Genomic DNA, 23,193 nt, shown 5'->3' on the forward strand with positions numbered 1-23,193 from the left:
TCATATTGGCTTAGCCCACTAGAGACTTTTCTATCATTGTTAGTAACCAATATCTACTGTTTGTTTGTTCTGTCATTTTGTGTGATTATTTAGTTAGTTCGTAAATAAATAATTAAGCCAATTTGTATATCGCTGATTCATGATTTTGGCTAGGGTTTGTGCAGATATCCAAGGGTTTGCGACGTTCAGTAACGCGAATTGAGGTAATAATAATAATTCATTCATTGAACACTAATTGATCAGATATTAAAGAATTATAACTTTGTAATCTCTGCGTTTTCCGTGGTGCCCCTGACTTCCTAATTAATCAATGTTTACATGATAAGTTTAATGTAATAATTAAACCTAAATAACTGATTTGATATAAATAAGTCTTCACATTTAATGATAGTCACAGACACGACAGTGGTTTCGGAAAAATAATAGGTGTGTGTGTGTGTGTGTGTGTGTGTGTGTGTGTGTGTGTGTGTGTGTGTGTGTGTGTGTGTGTGTGTGTGTGTGTGTGTGTGTGTGTGTGTGTGTGTGTGCGCGTTCACAAATTCTTAACAGGGCATTCTTAGCATCTTTATAAGCACTACATAAATGCCTCAGAAATCTTGTTTTGGAAAACAGCTGAGGGATGGGGCTGTAGAAATGCAGCCACTTTCAATTTCATAGACAGAGCTATGGATGCAAGCATCGACCATCCTGAGATCCAAATGACAGTTTCATCCTTTTTTAAAAAGTTAAACAGTGCTTGATTGCAATTAGGCCTACATTGTTTACAAACAATGGTGTAAAACAAGCTTACATAATAGGGTAGACAGTTAAACTAAAGTCATGAGACATTTATAAGCTGTATTCTTCAAGGATCAATGGCTATATAACATTAATTAAAAAGCATCATTAATGTCTTATTTCTCCATTAGGCCTACTGATTCATTACTGACCTCTGGGCACCAGTCAATGATTGAAAAGTCAGAGGAAGACAGATCAACAAAGGAGCTACAACAGTAAAGCATCCATTCAGAAATCGTGCCAATGAACATCAATGTTTTATATTTGAATAATGGTTATTCTGCAGAAATGTGTGTTTGATGTCCACTGTCCCAGATCATGTTTTTGGTATTTCGGGTGAAGACGTTTGAATACCACTGTTGTACAAATTGTGCATTTTTTTCAGCAAGTTTATCACCAAGTTAATATACAGTCAGGTCAATCACAAAGTCCATACATACTGTATAAGATGAGAAAAACATATACCATTGTTGACGCATTGGATTTGGGTGAGTCTCAGTCCTTGCAGTGAGTTCCACGATAGAACCTATCGGACAACCTTCCTGGTTCTCTCTATTAAGAGTTTGCAGCTGTTGGAAATCGTGGGTGGAGCATTGATAACATTCAGCTGTCAAAAAATATTTTAAGTCCAATGTATTTGCAGCTACCACATAAGGCCGGTTTGGTTTGGGGCCAACTGATCTATTTCATGCTCCTTTCCAATCAATCATAATGTCTGAAAATAAGAGCAGAAAGATATTGACCTATTCGGGAGTGGTATTTATAAAGCATCATGTAGCTGTTTCGGCTTCTAGTAGCCTAGAAATTATGTTAATTTGTTAGAGACATTGATGCTATGCATTTCTGATTTAAATCAGCTACCTTGCCCATGAATTAACAAATGCACATCTTTCCTTTCTTTAGAAAATATTTCCTTCCGTAATGTATTTATTTATTTCTTAGGTATTTATTTAGAAAGTATAGAACGAAAGAAAGAAAGATCTGGATATAAGTTTTCGCTGTATTCTAGGAAAATTAGCTGTTGTTCTAGGAAAGGTGACGCACATTCCATGTCCTTATTAACTGCATTTTGGGCATACGGTAGCTGATGCGACAATTCTCTTGAAAATACGAGGCAGCTAGCGTTGAACCACTTTAACATACTTCTGAAATAGTTTTTTAATTAGGAGTTAAATTAGGACCTAATATTTTTTCCAAAAGAGTACTATGCAGTCATCGAGTGCCTGTGCTGTGCGGCACTGAGGTTTAGTCCCGTGCACGGCTGATAAAAATAGGCGTCTTCCATTCCGTTATCTTGTATTTCCTATTTGTTACATATGCAAGTGTTAAAGGCAACACTATAGAGTTTGATTTTTACGTTTTTGTATCTAATAGACTGCATGGGCGCATCAAATATTTACTAGAAAATACAGTAACACGTTGTGCGTAAGTAAGTCGCTGTGCGTAATTTATTGTAATTTGGCACAAGAGAGATCCTGTTCACGCGCATTCCATGAGGGTCGTTAAATCCACATAGTCATTCGTCTCTCTCTCTCTCTCTCTCTCTCTCTCTCTCTCTCACTCGCTCGCTCGCTCTCTCTCTCTCAACCGCGCAATTGATTGTGCACGGCTACGTAATCAAAGAGAGTAGCATCAAGTAGATTAGCATGTAGACCTAAAATCGCACTCTGTGACGAAGGTTTGACCCCAGCCTTTGCCAATGTAGCTGACATGTCATCCGAAATGTCACTCGAGCGTTAAACAGACAACTGTCGTCGAGTGAAGCCGTGAAGAGCAACAACTCCATGTGCTGATTACGGACGTCGGAATATACAACAGAGGGTGCACTGGGGATTTCGAGGGCGACTAGACTGACCCCCTCTCACTCTCCCTCCCTCATTCCAGTCTCTCCCTCGCGCAGAGTTTTCCGTCCTGTGACAGGATAACATCGCTAACAAAGAGCATTTTCTGGCAGTAAGAAACTGCACAAATGGAAGCAGTTGAGAAAACTCTCACTTACCGAGACGACACCGGACCTTATAGAAAGCTGCTCCATGGAAATGAAGACAAAAACCAGTGCAACACTAAGGCAAAAAGTGACGAATCCAATTATGTTGATTTGGATGATTTACTTGATATCAATTCAGAGTGCACAAAAACTGTTAAAGTGACTTTCACCGGTGACGGTAACCAGCTTGCCGTTTTCAAATGCAACAGTGATACGTCCGGAGAGAGGAGCCCCGGGGTTCGCGAGATTGATGACAATGTGGATCAAATCTATGAGGAAACATCGAAGGACAGGTGGGCAGATAGGCCTGTCTCGGAAGATCCCCCCATGGACACTTATTTGACAGAATTTAACAGCAATGTGGACTTGGGGAATAACAATACGAGAGAACCCCAGAGCGAAATTGTGCCTCGTGATTATAATGTCCCTAGCGAGTGTGAGGAGTTACAATACACAGACATGTATTTGAACAGTAAAACCGAATCGGACGACGGTGAGAGCGTAGTATTGTCAGACCATTGTGCGCCTGATACGGTGATAGACGAATCGCACTACATTACAACGCACGAAATTCAACTGACAGAGCATGACCATGATGTCGATTGTGATTTTGGACGGGGAAACTGTTGGGATATTGAGGACGATAATCTGGTTTATTCATTTGTGGATTATGCCTCTTTTGAAAGCGATGAAACAACGGAGGAAACTTTGATAGGCCTAGTGGATGGTAGGAGCCAGGCGAAAGTAAAAAGCAGCCAGGCGCAATGTAATGTGCACCAACGTGTTTCTGGTTGTGCAGTTGTCAGCACTGAGAGTGAGTTTTGTGACTCTGACAAATGCCCCAGCTCAGATGAAAGCATTTGTAAAAAACAAAACAGTAGTGGGAATTCGGCGGGGCAAATTCACCTGTCAATCAAGACGTCATCAAGAGCAATAAACGACTCTAACAATATAATTGAGAATGAAAACATTTGTTATAATACCAAGCACACGGGAAACAGGAGTCACTTCTTTTTTACAAGCACTGACGCCAGAGCGGAAGCCTTGTGCGATAGATCCCAATATTTTATCCCAGCCCCGGGACGTCAACACTTTGCAACTAAATTAAGAGGGAAAGATGTTAACGAATATTCCAGCGGTGCGTCAAGTTCGATTAGTGAACTGGACGACGCTGATAAAGAAGTGCGTAATTTAACCGCCAAATCATTTAGGAGTTTGGCATGTCCCTATTTCGATGCTATAAATTTGAGCACTTCAAGTGAGTCTTCAATGTCAGAAAATGGGCTTGGCTTAAACAAGTGGTCAGCTTTCGTTGACCTTAAATATGGCAATATGTCACATGGCAGAGAGCAAAATCTAATCGCCCATAAGAGTGCAACTGCAACTTTTGAAATGAGCAAGAACGCAGACTATAAGAGTATACATGGTATTGCCATAAGCAATAAGAAAGTACCCCAAACCAATATGTTTTCTTTGAATACAAAAATATCTAGTCCACAACATGCATCTTCCTCTACCCAAAATGTAGAGCTTACAGGCCCATTTGAACCAGGCAGTGAGGTTATCACTTTGACAAAGACATTGAATTTTTGCTGTAATGTTGAAGCGGGGTCACCTGAACCCGGGAAGTCTCCTAAGTATTCAGAAAATGTGTCAGGAGCACGTTCCATGGATGAAGTTACCGGCACCTTGCCAGCTAAGCCAGGATATGAAGTGAGCTCCCAACACAGTGACGCGGGTGATAGCATGGAAGGCACACATAAGAATGCAAGTTTCGCATCAAGTCTCTTAAAAAATGTAATTTCCAAAAAAATGCAATTTGAACAGGAGCGTAAGATGGAGAGGGGGGAGATACGGGACACGCATCCCACGCACTCCCCATGCTTTCAATGCAAGGATCAAGATGGGATAAGGGAGAGGGATACAGAGAGAGGCGTGCATAGTCAATCCTCAAAATCGGGTTCGGGATGCACAAGCAATTATTCGGATGAACAAGGGGCTGTGGACAGTAGACCTAATTCTTGTGACCCCAAGGAAGAGCGTACAAGAACATTAGCAAGCTTTCAGCCCATAAATGAGGCACGACTAGATTCTCAAAGGGATGCATGCGAGCCCACAAGAGGATCCCTGAGCCATAGCCAAAACAGCGCATTCAAATCATGGAGGGATGGTGAGCCAGAGCCCCAAGATGAACATGACATTTGTACCGTTTTAGATGGGACACACTCCACAACAGATAACACGGGGGAAAGGGAGTTAGACACCAGGTCTGTAAGTAGCAAGCTAACTAAATTGTCACACTTGTTTGTTCCAAGTTCCCAGCGTCTTCCTAAAGATACGGAATTGAAAGAACAGGTGCCAGACAGTACTTTCCTCGGTGCGCAAAAAGAGCAACAGGGGGACCGAGAGAGAAAGTTTAGACCTGACAACAATGCAGGAATCGTGAAAGGGTCAAAGGCACCCGAGATAAAAATACGCCTGAGGAGCGTAAAAGAAAACAAATGCAATCCGCTAAATATTGACAACTTGTTAACCCCTAATATAAATTATCCAATAAAGTCAGCAGGTGACTCCAAATGTCAGGTGCTGCCTGCGTCAGACAGAGTGCCACACTTTACGGTTAGGGATATAAGAGACAATAAGTGCAAGTTTCAGACGCCAATTCATCAGGTAAGAGACGTACGTAAATTGGTCAAGAGTTCATATCGTTTAGTCTCAGTGGATAACAGCGAGAGTAAAGGCGCAGTCGCCCCTGTAACTGCCTCATTACGCGAAGATAATAAAGCTTCTAAGAAACTACCCGGTACAAAATCGCCTCCCTCTTCAATTGTAATAAAATGTCAGTCTGTAAATACAAATAGCAGTACTAAACAAGGTGTGCTTGTAACCGAGGCTCCAAAGCAGAGACAAATTGAGAACGATAGGTCATCCCCCAAACCATCTCCAGACTGTGCCAAAAATGAACCCACGTCGCTGCACAGGGCGACGGGCAGACCTCCAATTGGCTTCGCTAAACACCCCAACACAGATCAGTCCGAGGCTAAACAGAAGCAGGAAAAAATGGTCGAGGCAGTTGAACGCAAACCGGAGTCGAAAATACCAAAACAGGTGGCGTTAGAGAAACTAAAGGCGGCCGTTAAAACAATGGAACAGCTTTATGTTTTTGACAGAAATGAATGGAAGCGCAAGAGCCAGGCTCCCTGGCCTATTACAGACAGTCATGTTCTGTCACTCATTGCTAAAGAGGAGCACGGTGGCCCGGAGGAGCTAGGTTCAGCAGGTGACAGAGAGAGGCTTATTACAGAGACAAACACAGACAGGCTGCCAGAAACATGCAACATTCAAGAAGAGAAAGGTTGTCTAAGAATAATCCATGTCCCATTCACAAAGAACACATTTAAAACCCAGTCACAACAAAGTAAAATGTTTAGTAACAAAAGTGTGTTTCATTTGGGGAACAGCATTAAGACAGCTGTCAGTAGCAGCAGCTTTGCTAGTAGGAATGGGCCACAACCCTGTTCTCCATCACATGCAACCTCTATGGTGAAAAGCATTAGCACTAAGACCCCGAAAGCTCCTCTCTCATTGAAAATATGCCCCCCAAAACGAGTGCTGGTGGACAGGGGAAGGTTCAAAAGCAGCCCCACCACAGAGACAACACCACAGCCCATCAAATCTGGCAACCCAGACTCTGAAAACTACTTAACAATACCTGTAGAAGGCCGGTGTGTCGGTCAAGTGAAACTGCCCATTCAAGAGCAGGTATTCCCAAGCAGCCCTGCTGCCAGTCAACCTGACATCACCGACACCAAGAGATCCGAGCATAATTCTATCCAGTCTCTCAAACGGTCCCCTGTTGTCATGGAGACGCGGCCCCCAGATACCCCCACCATCCCCACTACCGCCACCATCTACCACCACTCTCTACCAGTGGTCAAGCAAGGAGCCCCCCAGCCGCAGGTGTTCTGCTTCTCCCCGTCCATTGCCCCCTTGCCCACAACCCCTTCGGGGGGAGACCCCTTCCAGCCTACCCAGAGGAAGATGCTCTTTGATCCCACCACCGGACAGTACTACCTGGTGGACACTCCGAGTGAGCCAGTCACCCGGCGTCTCTTCGACCCTGAGACGCGCCAGTATGTGGACGTGCCCATGCCTATGCCACAGCTGCAGCCAGTGACCCCCATGTCCGTGTCCCCCCTGGCGCTGAACACGGGAGGGGTGTACTCACCCAACTACATGATCTACCCGGGGTTCCTCTCACCCATGCTTCCTACACAGACGGTGATGACACCCCAGGTCGCATCCTACGTGGCATCCCAATTGGAGGACGAGAGCGGGAATACCGCTCACAGGAAATACACCCTGGTGCGTGGGGGGGGACAGGAGGGTAACATGACGGGGGCAGAGAGCCCCTACTACAGTGCTACTGGAGGGTCAGTGCCAGCATCAGTGCCCGTCACCTTGGGCCACCACGTCACCACCCGGGGGAGTGCGGCCTTGTCAGAAGGGAAACCACCGGTCATCAGCATCACGTCCCAGCAACGCCCGAGAATCATTGCACCACCCTCCTTCGATGGTACGACCATGAGCTTTGTGGTGGAGCATCGGTAACCACCAAGGGAATATACACAGTGAGTCACCTTGAGTGTTTCCTTCTCACTCATGCTTGTACCATATCTAAACTGTACAGTCTGTGGCTGGAATACAACCTTAAATTACTTGTATAAATATTGACAACATGCAAAGACCCCAATCTGTATTGGAATACCACCAAGCATGCCATTAACATGTTTACATAGTGTCTTTGTTTACAATCTACAGACCCTTTAAAATCCACTTTTTGACAGCATATACAGCAGGTGAGTATTCTCTCTGTGTGGCCCTGATTCCGATTTAGGAAATTAAGCCTTTCTTACGCATGACTTTCCTACATACTTCTCAGTAGTTGGTATTCAGATTTACTTTATCATAACGTGCTTTGCAGGTGTGGTTCCCTTGCGCATGCTGGCCAACAGATTTTCTCTTGGAGTTTTCATTCAGTAGGGCTTTCAGGTCATTTATCTTAAACGTCCCTTTAAATACGGTGTTCCTTGTAGTTAGAATTTTGTCGACACTCAATAGAATATCTAGAGATTACGGGTTCAGAATATTAGGGATCAATGAAAGAACACCATCTATATAGGCTATGTGTATTTAATATCCGTTTCAGCACCAATTGGTAGACTAAAAAAAGACTGATCTTTAGATTATTTAGATTTAGGAAAGTATTTATGAATCATAAAAAACAGTCTTGGAGATTCTTTACTCACGAAATAAAGAAAACAATGGTTTGATTAAAGATGCTCTGCCATTTCCCAACTTCTCAGAGCATTTCTCAGAGCATTGCGTATTATTCTGTGTGTAAATCCGAGACACTTCATTCAGTATGATATGTTAAGTTTGGTATGATTGCGTAAGATAGATGGTTAGTTTAGGCAAAAACTAAAGTAGGGTTGTTGGTCGGGGTGGATGGGTGGGTGTATAACTAGAATGTTTAGCAACCCAAAGCACAACTTTAGAATTTTAAACTACTTACTACTTTTTAGCTACTTTGCAACTACTTAGCATGTTAGCTAACACTTCCCCTAACCCTATTCTTAACCCTTTTATCTAACCCTTCACCTAACCCCTAACATTTTTAGCTAACCCTATCATTCGTTGTGCAAAGTCGTAACATATTGTACGTTTTGCAATTCATAACATATAATACAAATTGTAATTTGCAACATATCATATGGAATGGGTGATGGACATCCACAAATTAATACATACCATATGAAACATTATATATCATACATATCATATGAAATGCTCTGAGACCAAGTTACCTGGTTGTTAAAATTCTAATACTTCGGCTAATTTAAGTTTATGTGACATAGTGTAGAGAATCATTGTACCATTTAAACCACTTTAAAATATATTTTCCATAACCAAAAAGATTATATTTTCAGCTCTTTGAAACGGGTGTACAAAACCAAAAGAAAAATACACAAAAACAAAATGTATGAACTGTAAGCATAAGAAATAACACACATAGAACATATGTACCACTTCTTAGACTTGCTTTCAATGAGAATGGCAGACCAGTTTATGTGAATTTGGTCAGGTTGCCCAAAAAGTTACATATTGCAGCTTTAATTCTAAAAAATTGCCACATTCAGTTTTTCAACCCATGATAATGTTGAAATATTAGTGTACATAGAATTATAATAGGGATAATAGTGTACAATAGTAGGCTATTGCCTGCACTAACCATGGAACTGTGCAATGACACGGCCAAGTTGTAACGAGTGCGCTAAGAGTCAGGAAGCAAGTTCAGTGAGTGTTTTAATCAAATAAACGGAAAATAATACAACACAAGAAACACACAGCACACAGAGATGAAACAGAACAATAACGCCTGGGGAAGGAACCAAAGGGAGTGACATATATAGGGAATGTAATCAGGGAAGTGATGGAGTCCAGGTGAGTCTGATGATGCGGAGGTGCGCGTAACGATGGTGACAGATGTGCGCCATAACTAGCAGCCTGGTGACCTAGAGGCGGGAGAGGGAGCACACGTGACACAAGTATTGCGCAATGCGTCGAGTTCAAACTGTTACGGCTTGGTCTGTGCTCCATACCATAGTATTTTAATTAGCCTACATTTCTTTTTTTACATTATGAATTGTGACTAATGATCCTCAGCAACAACCACCCCGCCATGGCGAATGAAGATAAACGAAATAATGTAATTAAATGGAATGATAACGTAGGCTTTACCAACTGAAGGGAACTAACAGTAAATTGTCAGTTGAATATGTGTGGTTATTAGGTCTACTGATGGTTGATACTGACAGTGGCGAAATATTTAACATGATAGAAATAGGAAACAGAGACAGTCAAGGTAGCCTATAATTTAGACATTCAAGAGTGCCCATCCCTGAAAGTTAAAATGCTGTAAAATTTCAATTCTGCATAATGGCCCAGCATTTCATAAACCTTTCTGTGAGAAAGTTGATATGTTTATATGATTCAGTTTGCTGCCATATGACTGGTGTCACATTTGTCTCCAGCGATTATAAGTTCAAATAGATCTAAAACAAGTGTAATTTATATTTACAATTCCCTTATTCAAACGGATTACTTATTTACCAAGCTATATCAAGTTGTAAATTATAGTGCATGGAGAATGCTGTTATTTCTACTGAGAAAAAAATCTAGCAGATGCTATTTACACTTGGAACCATCAGATTCGCTCGACCTTATTCATGATTTCCGTGTGCGTAAAGGTGGTGTAATTATAAGAGAATTAAGTCAAGGTCAAAATACGATGTATCTGTAGACACAGCTCCGCCACACCTCAATTTCTTAGATCTCCACCCCGAACGAATATCAGGGGAATAGCATTCTATACTCATGCTTAAATTCAAGTTCAGAATATGCATATAGAGAAAAGTGCATAAAAACGGAATTACGGTACATTTATGCGCACTTAACTCGGGTCGGAATCAGGCCCTATGAGATTAGTCTTTTTTTTATCCACCACCTGAGAAATAATGGTTAAGATTTGGTTTGAGATTTGTGTTTTGAAATGAAGAAAATTCATAAGCATTTAATATGAGCCAATTTACAATTACCACCAAGTGGATTAAAGAGATTGAACGGAATATTAAGCACTTACACATTTGTAACATACTGTACGAATTGGAATTCGTAACATATACAAATTGCAGGGGGGGGGGTTATTTTTTACATTTAAATTGTAATTTAAAAAATTGGTAAGTTGGGTTTGCGACAATTTTCATAAAGCCTTTCATAAAGAATTGAATTAATGCTCCATTATTGCATTAGTATTAAAAGTGCCACGTCCCCCCTCGCCCCCTCCCATCTACTTGGAAATGTAAGATGAATGAGGAACGTTAGATTATGAATTAGTATAATGAATGATGAGACCAGATTGACTTGGCACAAGGAGCATCCTGTTCCCTTGTGATGAATGACGATCTTATTAACCTTTTTTACACTTTTCTTATGATATAAGTCCCCTGAATTGTATTTTTATTTTACGTTGCTGTCTCCAATCAGGCCTTTCAAGTTATCGAGTTTGTTTATTGAAATAAGACACAGACAGGTGAGGAAATGTCAATTGTTTTGGATATATTTGACCTTAGGATCGCTAGAGACAAATGTGTGACCAGCCATATGGTAGCTAACTGAAGCATATCAACATTTCAACTTTTCCACAGTGAAGTTTATGAAATGCTGGGCTTATTACTGGCAAGGATGACATTTGGAGACCTAAACTATATGCTTCTGTAGCCACACGCAAATTATATTAAAGGGGCAAACCTACCGAGTTGATTTATGATTTCTAGTATGTTTTAATTATATCCCTGGGCTTTTTACTGTATTTTTAAAAAACGGTACCAGGCTAAACAATTAGCCATTTTCGGTAGCCACCATCAGTTATACCCACATACTGTATATTTATAACTGTCACTTGAGTGCTCATTTCCTTACATTTTGCATCATTCCATTACATACTTAGTTTACTTTTCTTTCCTCTGTCACATTTGTGTGGTTGTTCCTGAGGATCACCAGCAATAGTGGCTCATCTTAGTCTAATGTATTACAAGTTGTGCTGTCATTTAGGACTTGTAGCTCACATATGTAGCAGTTTAAACTTGTAGCCAGCCTGCGCACAGTTCATGACGACTGGACCGTTGTCATCACAGTTCCATGATTAGTGGGTATTATTAGGGTATTATTAGTGCATAAAGGCTTTGCAAACCTGTTTTTTATTATTATTCATGAATATTTTCCTAACGCTAAATATATAATACACAATATCAGAGTATTTTTAAATCTACCAATTGGTGCAGAAAAATAGACGAATATGCATGTATTTAGGCCTACATGGCTTTCTTTCATTGATTTTATTTATTATTTATTTAACCTTTATTTAACTAGGCAAGTCAGTTAAGAACAAATTCTTATTTACAATGACGGCCTACCCCAGCCAAACCCGGACGACGCTGCGTCACCCTATGGGACTCCCTTTCACGGCCAGTTGTGATACAAATCAAATTTGATTGGTCACATACACATGGTTAGCAGATGTTATTCATGCGAGTGTAGGGAAATGCTTGTGCTTCTAGTTTCTACAGTGCAGTAATATCTAACGAGTAATCTAACAATTCCCCAAGAACTACCTAATACACACATATCTAAAGAGGTGAATGAGAATATGTACATATAAATATATGGATGAGCCAGATGGACGAGCGGCATAGGCACGGTGCAGTAGATGGTATATAAAACTAATGAACTATATACAAAAATATTGGGAGGCAAAACGTTTTAAAATAGAAACCCTTTGACACCATCACAACAGGAAGAAAAAGCTAATGCAAAAATATTTTTAATTTTTTTTTTTTAAATAGTGTTCAGCCAACCAGTATATACATGTGATATGAGTAATGTAAGATATGTAAAACATATAAAAGTGACATTATTTAAAGTGTCCAGTGATTGGGTCTCAATGTAGGCAGCAGCCTCTCTGAGTTAGTGATTGCTGTTTAGCAGTCTGATGGCCTTGAAATAGAAGCTGTTTTTCAGTCTCTCTGTCCCAGCTTTGATGGACCTGTACTGACCTCGGGTTCTGGGTGATAGCGGGGTGAACAGGCAGTGGCTCAGGTGGTTGTTGTCTTTGATGATCTTTTTGGCCTTCCTGTGACATCGGATGCTGTATATGTGTCCTGGAGGGCAGGTAGTTTGCCCCCGGTGATGCGTTGTGCAGACTTCACTACCCTCTGGAGAGCCTTACGGTTGTGGGCGGAGCAGTTGCCGTACCAGGCGGTGATACAGCCTGACAGGATGCTCTTGATTGTGCATCTGTAAAAGTTTGTCAGGGTTTTGGGTGATAAGCCAAATTTCTTCAGGCTCCTGAGGTTGAAGAGGCGCTGTTGCGCCTTCTTCACCACACTGTCTGTGTGGGTGGACCTTTTCAGTACATCTGTGATGTGTATGTCCAGGAACTTAAAACTTTACACCTTCTCCACTGCTGTCCCTTCAATTTGAATAGGGGAGTGCTCCCTCTGCTGTTTCCTGAAGTCCACGATCATCTCCTTTGTTTTGTGACGTTGAGTGAGAAGTTGTTTTCCTGACACCCCACTCAGAATGCCCTCACCTCCTCCCTGTAGGCTGTCTCGTTGTTGTTGGTGATCAGGCCCACTACTGTTGTGTCATCTGCAAACTTGATGATTGAGTTGGAGGTGTGCATGGCCACGCTGTCGTGGGTGAACAGGGAGTACAGGAGAGGTCTGAGCACACACTCTTGTGGGGACCCAATGTTGAGGGTCAGCGAAGTGGAAATGTTATTTTCTACCTTCATCACCTGGGGGCGGCCCGTCAGAAAGTCCAGGACCCAGTTGCACAGGGCGGGGTTGAGACCCAGGGCCTCCAGCTTGATGATGAGCTTGGATGGTACTATGATGTTGAATGCTGAGCTGTAGTCAATGAACAGCATTACATAGGTATTAGTTTTTGTCCAGATGGGATAGGGCAGTGTGCAGTGTGATGGCGATTGCGTCATCTGTGGACCTGTTGGGGCGGTATGCAAACTGAAGTGGGTCTAGGGTGGCGGTGATATGATCCTTGCCTAGTGCCTTAGACTGCTGCTCCACTTGGGATCCCTAATATTCTGAACCGTTTTCTTCATATATTGTAGTATCGTCCACGGAGAAAATTCTAATTAAAGGCACACCAAATTTAAAGGGATGGCTTTAGATAAATGTACTGAAAACCCTGTAGGTTCAAAACGTTGGTTGAAAATACACTTGCACTTACGAGCTTAGATGGTTCTCAAATAAATCAGGTCTCTGCATATAAATACTTAGGGATATGGTTGAATGATAGACTGTCTTTTAAAATGCATATTAATGAACTTTGTAAACGGCTAAAAATCAAGCTAGGCTTCCTCTATAGAAACAGGACATGTTTGTCCTCTACAAATAGAAGACAAGTTGTGCAAGCTACTTTTATGTCTGTTATAGATTATGGGGATATTATTTACATGCATGGTACGGCATCAACACTTAAATCGCTGGATGCTACTTATCATTGCGCACTTAGATTTATTACGGGTGTTAGCTACAGAACTCACCACTGTGTTTTATATCAAAATGTGGGTTGGACTTCGCTGTCCATGAGACGAGAACAACATGCTCTCGTATTTGTCTATAAAGCACTTCTGGGCCTCCCAGGTGGCGCAGTGGTTAAGGGCGGTGTACTGCAGCGCCAGCTGTGCCATCAGAGTCCCTGGGTTCGCGCAACCGGCTGCGACTGGGAGGTCCGTGGGGCGACGCACAATTGGCCTAGCGTCGTCCGGGTTAGGGAGGGCTTGGTCGGTAGGGATGTCCTTGTCTCATCACGCACCAGCGACTCCTGTGGCGGGCCGGGTGCAGTGCGCGCTAACCAAGGTTGCCAGGTGCAGGTGCTCCAACACATTGGTGCGGCTGGCTTCCGGGTTGGATGCGCGCTGTGTTAAGAAGCAGCACGGCTGTTTGGGTTGTGTATCGGAGGACGCATGACTTTCAACCTTCGTCTCTCCCGAGCCCGTACGGGAGTTGTAGCGATGAGACAAGATAGTAGCTACTACAACAATTGGATACCATGAAAAAGGGGTAAAATAAAATGAAAAAAAATTAAAAAGCACTTCTGAATAAACTACCTTCTCATCACTCATCAATATTAGAATTAGAATTCCTAAAACCAGGTCTCAAGTGAGGCCCATGCGATTTCCACAGAGTTGGGTATGGCTGCCTTTTCCTTGGGTATGGCTGCCTTTTTGCCTATAGCTTGCAGACTAAACTTAAACTTGAGACTCATGTCCCCCTGTCGCCCATTTTAAATATTTATTGGAGGATTGTTATTGTGGTATTGCTTGTAACTGTTTCGTGTAAAGCAAGTTCTTGTGCTGTTAGGGTAATAACTTATGTGTAAATGTAATCTGTTGCTGTATTTTTTTTGTGTTATCTGTGATCGTTTTGTTTGTCTTGAATACTCCACGAGAAAATCTGTTGGCCAGCAAGTGGGAGGGTTTTCAGCAGTTGAATTACATTTATTCAGCAAGCGCAGGGGAACCACACATGCAAAGCCTGTTACGCACCTACATAGGACAAGTCTGAATACCAACTACTAAGAAGTACGTAGGAATGGTGTGTGTAGGGAAGGTGTATATTTCCTACAGTAAGTCTGAATCGGGCCCCAAATGAGTTATCTGGTATTATATATTATAGTTTATCAGTGCTTCTAAGTAATCAGTCACAGACTGTACTTTACGGTAGTATTTCCAGTAGTTTCCTAGTGTTTACTAGAATATTATGTGGTAACAATACTTTCTGGTACTTTAAATAATTATGGCCTACTTGATGTTGCATGTTTTAGTGAATTCTAAAGAAAGAAGAATTGTATTTCTGTGTGATGTTTTCAGTTTGCCCTATACTTTCGAAGTAACATATTCAGAAAGCATCTCAGAGTAGGAGTGCTGATGTACAATCAGTTTCTAATTTAGATCAAAATGTTTAAAAATTATATCGACTGGGAGGACCTGATCCTAGATCAGCACTCCTACTCTGAGACACATTGTGAATAAAGGCCAATGTCTGTACCGTTAGATACAGTGCCTTACTTCTGTCTCGTTGATGGTAGGTAATGAGTGATAACAGAGATTCCTAAAGGGATAGTTCACCCAAATTACATATTGGTTTCCTTACCATGTAAGCAGTCTATGGACAAGGCATGACCACCATGTTTTGGTTTTGTTTTTACCATGTAAGCAGTCTATGGACAAGGCATGACCACCATGTTTTGGTTTTGTTTTTACCATGTAAGCAGTCTATGGACAAGGCATGACCACCATGCTTTGGTTTTGTTTTGACTATGTAAGCAGTCTATGGACAAGGTATGACCACCATGCTTTGGTTTTGTTTTTACCATGTAAGCAGTCTATGGACAAGGTATGACCACCATGCTTTGTTTTTGTTTTTACAATGTAAGCAGTCTATGGACAAGGTATGACCACCATGCTTTGTTTTTTTTTACCTGATCACTGTTTCAAATGCTAACTTTTTTGCATTTGTGGCCCAAATCCAATGCAAGTCAATAATATCATATTATCATTTTCACTCTTCATATCCAATCAAGTATTAAAACATGTATTGTACATGTAAGTGACATATAGTTTCAACTGTTTCAACAGAAACTGAACTGATAAATAATCATACAGGATAGCACATTGTATGTCCAGTGGTGGCCCGAAATTATTGACACCCTTGATAAATATGAGCAAAATTGACTGTATAAAATAAATAATTACATTATGGTATACTCCAATTTTTTTTACAACTGTATTATTTTATACTAATGCAATTTCTCAGATTGATTTTGTTTAACAAGTAATACTTTTTATCTCAAAAAGGTAGGGGTAAAAATGATTGACACCCCTGTTTTCAATACCTTTCAATACCTCACCTTGTGAGGTTAATGACACGGAGCCTTTTTCTATTGGGATGTATCAAACTGTCGCACGCAACATATACCCATGTTTTCATTGATAAATCAGAGCCATATTAAATTTTGCGGGAATACTAGGCACACGCAAGGTCCAAGTACACCAAGACAGGCGTGAAGAGGGCACGACAAAACCTATTCCCCCTCAGGAGACTGAAAAGATTTGGCATGAGTCCTCAGATCCTCAAAGGTTCTACAGCTGCACCATCGAGAGCATCCTGACTGGTTGCATCTCTGCCTAGTAAGGCAACTGCTCAACCTCCGACCGCAAGGCACTACAGAGGGTAATGCGTACGGCCCAGTATATCACTGGGTCCAAGCTTCCTGCCATCCAGGACTTCTATACCAGGCGGTGTCAGAGGAAGGCCCTAAAAATTGTCAGACTCCAGCCACCCTAGTCATAGACTGTTTTCTCTGCTACCGCACGGCAAGCGGTATCGGAGTGCCAAGTCTAGGTCTAAGAGGCTTCTAAACAGCTTCTACCCCCAACACTCCTGAACATCTAATCAAATGGCTACCCAGACTATTTGCATTGCCCCACCCCCTCTTTTACGCCGCTGCTACTCTCTGTTATTACCTATGCATAGTCACTTTAATAACTCTACCTACATGTACATATTACCTCAATTACCTCGACTAACCGGTGCCCCCACACATTGACTCTGTACCGGTACCCCTTGTATATAGTCTCGCTATTGTTATTTTACTGCTGCTCTTTAATTTCTTGTTCCTTTTATTTCTTATTCTTATTCATATTTTTTAAACTGCATTGTTGGTTATGGGCTTGTAAGTAAGAATTTCACTGTAAGGTCTGTTGTTCAGTGCATGTGACTAATACAATTTGATACAATTTGATTTGATTTCATTTGAATTTGAGTATTTTTTGTAAGCACACACCTTTGATAAATGAGGCCCCAGGTGTTTACATTTGTTTGATGACATGGAAATAAATATCTTTGGCCATGCATCCCAGTGATGGGTTTGGCATCAAAATGAGAATGCATGAGCAGAAAAGAACCCATTCCTACTGTAAAATATGGTGGTGGTTCTTTGATGTTATGGGGCTATTGTCATGGTTTTCATATGGTGAAGGAGAGTCGGACCAAACTGCAGCATGTATATTGCGATCCATGTTTAATCAAACAACGTAAACACGAATAAACACAAACACTACAAAACAATAAACGAAACGAAAACCGAAAACAGCCTATACTTGTGTCAACTAACACAGCACAAGGACATCAAGACACTCAGGACAATCACCCACAATACAACCAAAGAATATGGCTGCCTAAATATGGTTCCCAATCAGAGACAACGATAAACACCTGCCTCTGATTGAGAACCACTTCAGACAGCCATAGACTAACCTAGAACACCCCACTAAGCTGCAATCCCACTATCTACACACTACATACAAAAACCCATGTCACACCCTGGCCTGACCAAATACATGAAGAAAAACACAAAATACTACGACCAGGGCGTGACAGCTATTTTGCTTCCACTAATTCTGGGGCACTTGTTAAGGTCAATGGCATCATGCACTTTACCCAGTACCAGGACATTTTAGCCAAAAACCTGGTTGCCTCTGCCAGGAGACTGAAACTTGGCCACAAGTGGATCTTCCAGCAATACAATAACCCTATGCCACAGGAAGTACAAGTGCTGAGGGTACTGCAGCACCCCCTAATCTTTTTCTTTTAATGTTATACATTTTTGAATACAAAAAAACTGTTTCTCACACTAGTCCTGTACTAGCGGACCGATATAGCCGTCTGTAGTTCTGGCTAAAACACATTTTCAGTGCGGTTATCCTGAAAAGGTATTGAAAACAGAGGTGTCAATCATTTTGACCCCTACCTTTTTGAGAAAATGTACTTGTTAATCTGAGCAATTGTATTCGTATAAAATAATATAATTTCCCAAATATTTTAAGCATACTTTATAGCTCAGTATCTGAATAGTATTTATTTAATAATAAGTATATGAATAGCCAGATTGCTAAATAGTCAATGAATAGTCAATGAATGGTACCCAAACTATCTCCACTGACTCTATCTCCACTGACTAGCTAACTGCTAGTCCTTGCGAACTGCTTGCTTGCTAACCCGGTCTGCTAACTGCTAGCTTGCCTGCCCGGTCTGCTAACTGCTAACTCTTGCAAACTGCCTGCTTGCTAACCCGGTCTGTTAACTGCTAGCTTGCCCTGGTCTACTAACTGCTAGCCCATGCTAACTGCTTGCTTGCTAACCCGGCCTTCTTTTACTCTCTGTTCTGAACGTGCTAGACGGCCAGTTCGTATAGTCTTTAGCCGTACCCTTATCCTACTTCTCCTCTGTTCCTCTGGTGATGTGGAGGTTAATCCAGGTCCTGCAGTGCCTAGCTCCACTCCCACCCCCCAGGTGCTCTCATTTGTTGACTTCTGTAAACATAAAAGCCTTGGTTTCATGCATGTTAACATTAGAAGCCTACTCCCCAAGTTTGTTTTACTCACTGCTTTAGCACACTCTGCCAACCCAGATGTCTTAGCCGTGTCTGAATCCTGGCTTAGGAAAACCACCAAAAAAAATGAAATCTCCATTGCTAACTATAACGTTTTCCGCCAAGATAGGACTGCCAAAGGGGGCGGTGTTGCAATTTACTGCAAAGATAGCCTGCAGAGTTCTGTATTACTTTCTAAGTCTGTACCCAAACAATTTGAGCTTGTAATTCTAAAAATTCACCTTTCCAGAAACAAGTCTCTCACTGTTGCCACTTGCTATAGACATCCCTCTGCCCCAGCTGTGCCCTCGATACGATATGTGAACTGATTGCCCCCCATCTATCTTCTGAGCTCGTGCTACTAGGTGACCTAAACTGGGACATGCTTAACACCCCGGCCATCCTACAAACTAAGCTTGATGCCCTCAATCTCACACAAATTATCAATGAACCTACCAGGTACAACCCCAAATCAGTAAACACGGGCACCCTCATACATGTCACCCTAACTAATTCGCCCTCCAAATACACCTCTGCTGTTTTCAATCAAGATCTCAGCGATCACTGCCTCATTGCCTGCATCCGTAATGATGACCACCCCTCATCACTGTCAAACGCTCCCTGAAACACTTCTGCGAGCAGGCCTTTCTAATCAACCTGGCCGGGGTATCCTGGAATGACATTGACCTCATCCCATCAGTAGATGATGCCTGGCTATTCTTTAAAAGTGCCTTTCTCACCATCTTAAATAAGCATGCCCCTCTTTAAAAAATTAGAACTAGGAATAGATATAGTCATTGGTTCACGCCAGACCTGTCTGCCCTTGACCAGCACAAAAACATCCTGTGGCGTTCTGCATTAGCATCGAATAGCCCCCGTGATATGCAACTTTTCAGGGAAGTTGGGAACAAATATACACAGGCAGTTAGAAAAGCTAAGGCAAGCTTTTTCAAACAGAAATTTGCATCCTATAGTACTAACTCAAAAAAGTTCTGGGACACTGTAAAGTCCATGGAGAATAAGAGCACCTCCTCCCAGCTGCCCACTGCTCTGAGGCTAGGAAACATTGTCACCACCGATAAATCCGCTATAATTGAGAATTTCAACAAGCATTTCTCCATGACTGGCCATGCTTTCCACATCGCTACCCCTACCCCGGTCAACTGCCCAGCACCCTCCACAGCAACCCGCCAAAGCCCCCACCATTTCTCCTTTACCCAAATCCAGATCGCCGATGTTCTGAAAGAGCTGCAAATCTGGACCCCTACAAATCAGCCGGGCTAGACAATCTGGACCCTCTCTTTCCAAAATTATCTGCCGAAAATGTTGCAACCCCTATTACTAGCCTGTTCAACCTCTCTTTCGTATCGTCTGAGATTCCCAAAGATTGGAAAGCTGCCGCGGTCATCCCCCTCTTCAAAGGGGGTGACACTCTAGACCCAAACTGCCACAGACCTATATCTATCCTACCCTGTCTTTCTAAGGTCTTCGAAAACCAAGTTAACAAACAGATTACTGACCATTTCAAATCCCACCATACCTTCTCCGCTATGCAATCTGGTTTCAGAGCTGGTCATGGGTGCACCTCAGCCACGCTCAAGGTTCTAAACGACATCATAACCGCCATCGATAAGAGACATTACTGTGCAGCCGTATTCATCAACCTGGCCAAGGCTTTCGACTCTGTCAATCACAACATTCTTATTGGCAGACTCGACAGCCTTGGTTTCTCAAATGATTGCCTCGCCTGGTTTACCAACTACTTCTCTGATAGAGTTCAGTGTGTCAAATCGGAGGGCCTGTTGTCTGGACCTCTGACAGTCTCTATGGGTGTGCCATAGGGTTCAATTCTCGGGCCGACTCTCTTTTCTGTATACATCAATGATGTTGCTCTTGCTACTGGTGATTCTCTGATCCACCTCTACGCAGACGACACCATTCTGTATACTTCTGGCCCCTCCTTGGACACTGTGTTAACTAACCTCCAGACGAGCTTCAATGCCATACAACTCTCCTTCCGTGGCCTCCAACTGCTCTTAAACGCAAGTAAAACTAAATGCATGCTTTTCAATCTACCGCTGCCCGCACCTGCATCACTACTCTGGACGGCTCTGACTTAGAATACGTGGACAACTACAAATACATGGGTGTCTGGTTAGACTGTAAACTCTCCTTCCAGACTCACATTAAGCATCTCCAATCCAAAATTAAATCTAGAATTGGCTTCCTATATCGCAACAAAGCATCCTTCACTCATGTTGCCAAACATACCCTCGTAAAACTGACCATCCTACCAATCCTCGACTTCGGTGATGTCATCTATAAAATAGCCTCCAACACTCTACTCAACAAACTGGATGCAGTCTATCACAGTGCCATCCGTTTTGTCACCAAAGCACCATACACTACCCACCATTGCGACCTGTACGCTCTCGTTGGTTGGCCCTCGCTTCATACTCGTCGCCAAACCCACTGGCTACAGGTTATCTACAAGTCTCTGCTAGGTAAAGCCCCACCTTATCTCAGCTCACTGGTCACCATAGCAGCACCCACTTGTAGCACGTGCTCCAGCAGGTATATCTCACTGGTCACCCCCAAAGCCAATTCCTCCTTTGGTCGTCTTTCCTTCCAGTTCTCTGCTGCCCATGACTGGAACGAATTGCAAAAATCTCTGAAGCTGGAGACTCATATCTCCCTCACGAGCTTTAAGCACCAGCTGTCAGAGCATTTTACAGATCACTGCACCTGTACTTAGCCTATCTGTAAACAGCCCATCTATCTACCTACCTCATCCCCATACTGGTATTTATTTATTTATTTTGCTCCTTTGCACCCCAGTATCTCTACCTGCACATTCATCTTCTGCCGATCTACCATTCCAGTGTTTAATTGTTATATTGTAATTACTTCGCCACCATGGCCTATTTATTTCCTTAACTTACCTAATTTTCACTCACTGTATATAGACTTTTTTTTTTCTTTTGTTCTACTGTATTATTGACTGTATGTTTTGTTTATTCCATGTGTAACTCTGTGTTGTTGTATGTGTCGAATTGCTACGCTTTATCTTGGCCAGGTCGCAGTTACAAATGAGAACTTGTTCTCAACTAGCCTACCTGGTTAAATAAAGGTGAAATAAAATAAAATATCTTCCACTGACCCTACGCACACTCACTATTTTGACACTCCCACTTAAAGCCAACACACATTCAAATAGACTACGCACACACACATAACACAACACAAACACACATACATACACATTACACACCCACTTTTAAAGTCATCAATTGATGTTGCTACTCTGTTCTTTATTTTACTCTTATTATTATCTATCCTGAGTCACTTTACCCTGCCTTCATGTATGTATCTACCTCAAATACCTCGTACCTCTGCACATTGATCTGGTACTGGTACTCCCTGTTTTTAGCTCCATTCTTAAGTATTTTACTGTTATTCCTCGTGTTTGAATTAAAATACTAATTGAATAACTATTTTTAAACTGTGCATCATTGAGAAGGGCTCGTAAGAAAGCTTCTTCTTTTTTTTAACCTTTAACTAGGCAAGTCCGTTAAGAACAAATTCTTATTTTCAATACACGGCCTAGAACAGTGGGTTAACTGCCTTGTTCAGGGGAAGAATGACAGATTTGTACCTTTTCAGCTCGGGGATTCGATCTATCGATCTTGAAATTGAAATCTTGAAATTGCGATCTTGCAATTTAACGGTAAAGTCTACACCAGTTGTATTTGGCACAAATAACATTTCGTTTGAATGATTTATTTTATAAAGTCATCTTTATCAATTGTGTCAATAATTTTGGAACACACTGTATGTCCACATACAATCCATTAATGAAAGTCACAGTTCACTCCAATGTTTGTCGAAAGTGGTCTTATGTTATTTACAGAATCCAGCCACATGCCTTGCCCAAATGAACTGTATAACATCAGAGTTCTATAATTGCCATGGCGCCTAGTGGCAGCCTAGGCAAAGAGCTCATGTAAATTTTGTACATATTTAATTGTTTTTATGTAAATACTTTTTACAAACTTCATTTTTCAACAGCTAAAAGCATGCAGATCAAGTCTTGATATCATGAATTGGAATCCTGCCTGTGTCTTGATGAAAATCAGCAAGGCCAATAAGCTAGCTAATGCTAGCTCGCAGGTGTATGTTCCATTACAACACCTTTGGGTTGTTTTTCGACAATGGTGACCCAAGAGAGGCTATGCATGCAGAGTTGACAGGGGGCCAGCTTTGTCATTGCTTAGGGGGTACTTCTGAAGTAAGGAGTGGGCTGTACTCTGTGAGGAGCTCATCACAGAGTCCCAGTAAAGTAAAGAGCTGCA

The 23,193-nt window shown here is 41.9% G+C and overlaps 1 protein-coding gene across 2 annotated transcripts in view; it reads left to right on the plus strand.

Annotated features, from left to right (window-relative positions):
- Nucleotides 1-2,371: 2,371 nt before the first annotated feature.
- Nucleotides 2,372-23,193, plus strand: part of LOC118362905 (uncharacterized protein C4orf54-like) — a 29,577-nt gene continuing 8,755 nt past the window's right edge. The window contains exons 1-2 of one of the 2 annotated variants that reach the window (XR_004821279.2): nucleotides 2,372-7,395; nucleotides 7,586-7,623. Coding sequence is in view for 1 of the 2 variants with exons in the window: in XM_035743623.2 (XP_035599516.1) it covers nucleotides 2,747-7,375 (4,629 nt within the window). In the remaining variant the exon portion in view is untranslated. The remainder of the gene's footprint in view (nucleotides 7,396-7,585; nucleotides 7,624-23,193) is intronic. The other variant, XM_035743623.2, reaches the window with a different exon arrangement.

This window comes from Oncorhynchus keta, chromosome 29 (assembly GCF_023373465.1).
Source record: "Oncorhynchus keta strain PuntledgeMale-10-30-2019 chromosome 29, Oket_V2, whole genome shotgun sequence".
Taxonomy (NCBI): Eukaryota; Metazoa; Chordata; class Actinopteri; order Salmoniformes; family Salmonidae; genus Oncorhynchus; species Oncorhynchus keta.